This window comes from Tupaia chinensis, unplaced genomic scaffold (genome assembly GCF_000334495.1).
Source record: "Tupaia chinensis unplaced genomic scaffold, TupChi_1.0 Scaffold141389_1, whole genome shotgun sequence".
NCBI lineage: Eukaryota > Metazoa > Chordata > Mammalia > Scandentia > Tupaiidae > Tupaia > Tupaia belangeri.
Genome location: NW_006201251.1, coordinates 367,186 through 374,335, shown reverse-complemented (window position 1 = coordinate 374,335; position 7,150 = coordinate 367,186). Strand labels below are relative to the sequence as shown.

The 7,150-nt window shown below is 48.1% G+C and overlaps 2 protein-coding genes across 3 annotated transcripts in view; both read right to left on the bottom strand.

The window, feature by feature from the left end:
- The window catches only part of USP21 (ubiquitin specific peptidase 21), a 7,494-nt gene extending 6,817 nt beyond the window's left edge, over positions 1-677 (bottom strand). For both annotated transcript variants that reach the window (XM_027766189.1, XM_027766190.1), the window contains exon 1: positions 479-677. In XM_027766189.1, coding sequence (XP_027621990.1) covers positions 479-573 — 95 coding nt within the window. In that variant the 5' untranslated portion in view covers positions 574-677. The remainder of the gene's footprint in view (positions 1-478) is intronic.
- Positions 678-732: 55 nt separating this feature from the next.
- Positions 733-6,485, bottom strand: UFC1 (ubiquitin-fold modifier conjugating enzyme 1). Its single transcript, XM_014581955.2, has 6 exons — positions 6,095-6,485; positions 2,868-2,935; positions 2,586-2,649; positions 1,926-2,002; positions 1,333-1,423; positions 733-1,150 (listed from the first exon to the last, which is right to left on the bottom strand). The coding sequence occupies exons 1-6, from the start codon at positions 6,215-6,217 to the stop codon at positions 1,070-1,072; spliced, it is 504 nt and encodes a 167-aa protein (XP_014437441.1). The 5' UTR covers positions 6,218-6,485; the 3' UTR covers positions 733-1,069.
- Positions 6,486-7,150: the final 665 nt, after the last annotated feature.

Below are 7,150 nucleotides of genomic sequence, written 5' to 3'. Positions count from 1 at the left end.
TGGCCCCGCGTGTGTCCCCCAGAGCGCTCCCGCCGCAGGGGCCGCCGCCATCTTTGTTGGTCCCGCCCGGCCACCGGCCACCGGCTTCACCGACTCTCAGAGCGCCTGCGCACCCACGCTCGCAGTCCTCCCACCCTCTCCCTTGGCGCGTGCGTGAGCCCGCCCCCACGGCTTCGCGGCCGACTCCATGGAAACGCAGCCAACTTTAGTACCGCTAGTTCCCAGCCCTGCCCATAATGGTTGGTAAAGTATCGCCCCAAAGCAAGTCCCTGAAGAATAGGGTCCCGTCGCCCCACCCTGTGGTCCACAGGGATGCAGATCTGAGCATGGTGATGTGGCCGCGAGGCTGGCAACCCCATCCTTCGCAGACCTTAGGGGTGCCAGCGCGGCAAGCCCCAGGCTTGGGTGCAGCCCGCACACCACTGGAGGAGCATCTAGCACTCCACGCAGGATCCCTGGAGAGCGGGGAACGACGAACCTGCAAGGCCAGTCCTCAAGATCCTTGCAAGCCAAAGCAGAAGGGCAGCGCAGGGCGCAGCACGGCTCACACTCTCCGACGAAGGCAGATTTCATCAGAGGAGCGAGCTCTGGGATTTCCTTTCATTCTTCAGCTCCCGACCAGCGCATCATCCTCCATTTCCCTCTCCATCCTCACTTAGTGTAGCTGTTCATGTGTACTGTTTTTAGGCTGCTCACTTTCTGTTAACAGCCACCAATGAGAACCACAGGCCAGCAGAGGAAGCAGCTTTTATTGATGGTTTGTCTCCAAAAAGGCTATGTAGTCACTCTTACCCCTGTGCCTCCAGGAATTCACACTGCTCCACCTGGGAGATACATCGCCTCTTGGTCTTCCAAGGGTCTTTCCCACTCCCTGTGAGCCCAATTTAGAAACTCAGTAGCAATACTCTTTGTTGGTTGGTTTTCCCAGCAATGCTTGCTGCAGATATTAAGTAACCACTAGGGGTGGAGGGGCGGGAGAGATGCCTAGATGAGTAAGGACACTGAGGCACAGAAGAACAGGAATGGAGCCTGTCAAAGTCCCTCTGTCCTGCCTCAGTGGCTTGCTCCTTCACTGGCTGCATTTCTCTTTGTGCTGGATCACACCCTTCTGAATCAGATCCGGGATTTCCACTGCCAGCCATGGGCCCAGCTGCAAGACAAGGGAGACCCTGTGAGATTATACCACTCAGTCAGTGCCTCTTGATCCATAGAACCTCCTTCCTGAAGAGAGAGTCTGGAGGACTATGTCCAAGGGCCGTATTTCTTGTTTTTCTCCCCATTACTTCCCTTGTACCACTCAGGGCCTAACTCCTCACCCACCACCGAACTTACCCCCAGAGCCATGAGATGAGCTAGTCCAAACTTGGGAACATTCCTGGCCCACAAAGGCTTGAAGTGATCAGTCAGGCATATTTTGCCACCCCTATAAGAGTGAAAAGAGGAAGTGTTAACACATAAATTTTACCGAAAAGCATAGCAGCCTCTTGGGAGCACAAGAGGACGACTAGTGATCAGAGCTGAGAATAAAGCGGGCTAAGTTCTTTGTTTCTTTTTTTAAAGTTTGCTGGAGGGCACATGAGCTCCCCAGAGAGAGACAGAGACAGAGAGAGAGGGAAAGTGAGAAATCACCCCCCAATGGGGATGACCACACTATAATGTCCAGTCTCCTCTCAGGATTTTGGGCACACATGCACACACACCCAGAGTGATTTTCAAGCTGCTGAGTCTGGGAACTAAACCATTAAGTCAGCCATGTGGGATTTAGTGCTTTCACCACCACACTACCTGCGGGCCCAAAGTCTGCCCAACTATGCAGAGGTGGGACTGAAAGACCCACCAGGCTGGCATCCTCTGGGAAAAGTCTTCTGCCTCCAGAGTTCTTTGAGGCCTTCTTTGACCCTTTCCCATTTCCTATTTAGACCCACCTGTACATCTTAGCTGTCTTTCCATCCAGCTCAGGGACTGCAATTTCTGGAGCAGTAGTAGGATATGTAATAGGAATCTAGAGGAATGATAAAGGCTTACTAAAACAGAGAATCGGAATAGAAAGAAATGAAGCCAATCACACATACATATTTCTTGCTTGAACTGATGTATTTAGCAAACTCCCCAAACAACACATTTATACCAGGATTATGGATATGGAGATAACTGTAACTTATGCTTGCTTCAAGTCTCAACTTTTCCCTCCCATTGAAAAAACTGTATTTGATCCCTTCAAGAAAGGTTAGTTTTTATTTGTTGTTTTTTTGTTTTGTTTTGAGTTTTTTGCCTCAGGGTGCATGCTCATGCCAGAAAGAAAGAGACAGACAATCAGAGGGAACATGAGAAATCACTCCCAAGGGGGGATGGCCATGCCACTATCCCTTCTCCTCCATTCTCCTCCCAGGATTTTGGGCACACATGCATACATGCCTGGTGTGATTGTTTTCAAGCCACTGGGTCTGGGACTTGAACCACAGTGAGCCATGTGGGAGTCCAGCAATGCAATCGCTATGCCATCTGCTGGCCCTAAGAAAGGTTAGCTTTTTAACAATCACCTAATACCTCCCCTTTTACTAATTTTCCCACTTCATCACACTCACGTCAAACTCGATGTCAAACTCGTATTTGAGGAGGTCATGGATATACCAGCATTTCCCAAACCACCTGTAATAAAGACCAAACCTCAGTTCAATTTGCCCATTCTTCTCAAACTCAGTCTTAGGTGACCAGTCTGGGAGAATCATGGAATGGGAACTAGGGGAACCCTGGAGCTGTGGGATTGGAGACAAGAGGCATAGCAGCTCAGGCAATGGGATTTGGGATACCAAATTGCTTAAGGCATGTAAAACGCCCACCCACACCTCCCAGGAGGGTCTGCCTACCGAGTCCCTTCCTTGTTGGACTCCAGTCGGAACCAATCATTGTCGGCGTTCTTGTTGTTCTCCACGTACTAAAAGCAGAGAAGAAGGTCTTTGAGGGTGCCGCTGGGGTTAAGGGCAGTGTGAATACTTTGTATTTTTACCTAACTTTCCTGGCACAAGTAAAGCTGAAAGCAAGGCTACGCTGGTATGCAGGAGGCTTGCCCAAAGCAGAGAACAAAATGCTGGTGTTCCAATCAATTTAGCAGATAGCAAAGACCCAGGTTGTCTTCTCACTTCTGATAGCGTCTGCTCTCAGTCCACTACTCATGCCCTTCTTTGGCTACTCTTTCTTCCTTTCAGCCGCTTATGAGAGGTCTTCCAAAAGTTTGTGGAAGATGTATCTTATAAAAAAAAAATGGATGGATTTTAAAATGTTTTAGAACAAAAAAATGCTCTTTTCTTTTCTTCTTCTTTTTTTTATTTTTAGGTTTTGGTCATATGGTGTGTGTACTCACCAGAGAGACACAAAGAGACAGAGAGAAGGAAAATGAGAAATCACTCTTTTGGGAGGGATGGCCAAACTGCAATTCCTTCTCCATTTTCCTTTTGGGATGTTAGACACACACACACATGTGCACATGTGTGTGATTTTCAAACTGTCAAGTCCAGGACTCAAACCATGGTCAGCCATGTGAGAGTCCAGCGCCTCAACCTCCACACTACCTGCTGGACCCAGTAAGCTCATACTTTTTTTGGGGGGGGAGAGGTTTTTGCCGTACGTACACTCGCCAGACAGAGAGACAGAAAGCGAGAAATCGCCCCCCAGGGGGGATGGCCACGCTGCAGTCCCTTCTCCTCTTGGGATCTTGGGCACGCACGCACAGGCGCCCAGTGTGAGTTTAAGCCACCGGGTCCGGGACTCGAACCACGGTCGTCTATGTGGGAGTCTAGCAACATAGCCATAATGCTAACTGCTGGTCCCATAAGCTCATACTTTCATTCTATTTCTCCATGACCTTTTTTGGAGAGGTTTTTGCTATAGGGCTTGTGCACTTGCCAGACAAACAGATAGAGACAGAGAGAGAGAAATCACCCCCCAGGGGGGATGGCCATGCCGCAATCCCTTCTCCTCCATTCTCCTCTCGAGATCTTGGACATGCACGCACACGCACCTGGCATGAGTTTTAAGCCACTGGGTCTGGGACTCGAACCAGGGTTGGCCATGTGGGAGACCAGTACCTTAATTACCATGTGACCTGCTGGCCCCCAACTTAGCATTTCTACCTGGAATTTATGATACTCCTTCAGACCTGCTTCTATTCTTACATTCTCAATCTTAGATGGCACTGACCATTCACTCAGTCACCCAAACCAAAAATCCCGGAATCTACCTTGACCCTCCTTCTCCATTATCCCACCAATCCTTCACAACGCCCTGCTGATCTTACCTTCTGAAGTCTTCAAATCTACTTCTCCTCTGTGGCCTCACAACTGCCTAGTTTAGATCATCACCTTTCTTTTGATCCGATTAATGACCGCGTCCTAACTTGTCTCTTCCCTTCATTATTATCCTTGTTGACTGTATTTTCCTTTCTACTACAACTATGATGGAGCTAGACCCCAATTTCAGTATGTTATTCCTCAGTATAAAATGCTTTAAAGGCATCCTAGATTCTTTAAGATAAAATTCAAATTCTCAGATCTATCTCCCCAGCCTTGTTCACCACTCCCTGCTTTTTCTTTCTTTCTTTTTTTAAAAAATAATTACTTTATTTAATTTTACTTATTTATTTTAATTTGACCAAGGAGGTACAGAATGAGAAAGAGATGGAAAGTAAGAAAGCAAGGTACCAGGTCCAGGACTCGAACCGTGGTCGGCCATGTGGGAGTCCAGAGCCATTAACCACCAAGTCACCTGCCGGCCCCACCACTCCCTGCTTTATATTTGATGCTCCAGCAACTCTGTACTGTGATGTTTCTTCATACAAAGCAGTTTCTAGATTCCATGTCTCTGCCCATACTGTCTTTCCTATTTTGAATGTCCTTGTATCCTATGTTACCCAGGCTAACATGGTTACCCTTTAAATCTCAGCTCAAGACCTATGTCTTCTAGAAAGTTTTCCCTAGGGGCCAGCAGGTAAGGTTAAGGGCACTGGACTCCCACATGGCCGACTAGGGTTCGAGTCCAGGACCTGGTGGATACTTTCTTACTTTTTCTCTTTCTCACTCTGTCCCTCTCTTATCAAATTTTTAAAAATAAGTAAGTTAAATAAAATAATTCTTTAAAAAAAAAAAAAAAGTCTCCCCTGACCAACCCCAAACTGGATGAAGTATCTCTCCTCATACATCAAAACACCCTAGCTGTGGGAACCAGCAGTTAGCGTAATGGCTATGTCGCTGGACTCCCACGTAGTCGACAGCGGTTCGCATCCTGGACCCGGTGGCTTAAAACTCACGCCGGGCACGTGTGCGTGCGTGCCCAAGATCCCGAGAGGAGAATGGAGGAGAAGGGATTGCGGCGTGACCATCCCCCCTGGGGGGTGATTTCTCGCTTTCTGTCTCTATGTCTCTCTCTGTCTGTCTGGCGAGTGCACGCGCCCTATAGCAAAAATCTCTCCCAAAAAACAAAACACCCTAGCTGTTTCTCTTCCTGTCTCTACTTAAACACTGAATTATAAGGATCTGTGTGTGATGGAGTACATGGGAAGAATTGTTCGCCTTTGAAGCAGACCACTACAAGGAAGACCAATTTTCCTTGCCCACAGTAGAGATATTAGCTTAGAGATGGCTCATTTCTCTAATTATGAGCTCAGCTCTCCTGCTCTGCAACTAACACCTACTTGAATTTTCAGCCCTAGAGTAACGTTACTACCTCAGAACCAGTAAAAGAAGGAGCAAAGAGATGCGGCGCTGAAATTTAGGGCTCCAGAGACGGTTTTCTGACCACCTCTCCCACATCCAGAACACCTGCAGCGGAGAGACACGTCACCCTTCTGGGAGGCGTATTCTTAAAATAACTGCTGCCTTTAGCCACAAGGCCTGGACCCACTGTACTTCTAACCTGAGTCTCTTCTGCCTCCTCCCTACAATCCCTCCTTAGTACCCCAGACCGGCAATCATCCCATTTCTGTGGATTTGGAAGTTAAACTTAAAAACCGGAAAGGGCTTCCACACGGAGCCTATTTTTGAGGACACCTAGTTTTCTGCAATCCCTTTGCGACACGATCGGCCGAGGAAGCACAACTGACCCGGATAAGGGACTGGTATTCCTCCTTCAGTCGCTGCACCCACAACTCCCGGTCTCGGGGTCCGGCGTTAGTCTTCAGCACCGGGATCTCAGACACGACTCGCCGGGTTGCCTCGTCCGCCATCTTGGATCAGGGCGCTAGAGAAACGCGGAAGTGCTGTTGCCTGTAGCTTAAGTTCTGGGCGCCGCCATCTTTACTATGGGAAGGTGAAGAGCCAGGCTTAGTTCTCTGAATGCGATCTCTATTTTCTTGTAAGAAGACAAACTTGTCACCTAGTCACCCGCTTGTGGGTGCATCAAGTAGAACAGAATGGAACCGGGTAACTCTGTCCGGAATATGGCACCTATCATTAAGTCACCGCGGACAGCTCTAAGGGCGACTTCCGCTCATGCTCAGAGAAGTAATCTCAGAAAACCCTTTCCGGCCACTTTCCCAAACCTGGGAAGTTGTTAGAATTTCAGGCTGCTCCAGACACTCTGCAAGGTATTGTCTTCCTAAAACGCGTGATTCTAGGAAGCTTCCTTATCTTACTTGTAGTCCAGCGGAGAGACACGTCACCCTTCTGGGAGGCGTATTCTTAAAATAACTGCTGCCTTTAGCCACAAGGCCTGGACCTTGTGGCTAAGCAGAGGCTAATGCAGTTATCCAGTAGAAGGGTGTTGAACTGGTAATTACTAGAAACCACACAAAATCAAAGTACAGTTCCTTCTCTAAAGAATGAACACAATAGAATTAGAGAACTCTCAGTGAATGACAACGGAGCTTAGAGGTTGCCTTCCCCAAAAATCTCTCTTTAAGAAAAATGGGGTGGGTGCGAGGGGCTGGCAGCTGATGTCCTGGTTAAAGGTACTGGACTCCCACATGGCCGATCACAGTTTGAATCTTGGACCTGGTAGATTGCTTGCTCTCTCTCTCTTTCTCTCTCACTCACTCTGTCCCTCTCTCGTCAAATCTAAGTAAATAAATAAAGTTAAGTAAGAATTATTCTCTTTTTTAAATTATTTTTTTGGAGAGGTTTTTGCTATAGGGTGCGTGCTCTCGCCAGACAGACAGAGA

Excerpts from the sequence above, each read along its gene's own strand:
- UFC1 (XM_014581955.2), bottom strand. The coding sequence starts at position 6,217 with ATGGCGGACGAGGCAACCCGGCGAGTCGTGTCTGAGATCCCGGTGCTG. Across the intron at positions 2,003-2,585 it reads AGTTTGACATCGAGTTTGAC|ATTCCTATTACATATCCTAC; the intron begins GTGAGTGTGATG and ends TCATTCCTCTAG. Across the intron at positions 1,424-1,925 it reads AAGACAGCTAAGATGTACAG|GGGTGGCAAAATATGCCTGA; the intron begins GTGGGTCTAAAT and ends TCACTCTTATAG.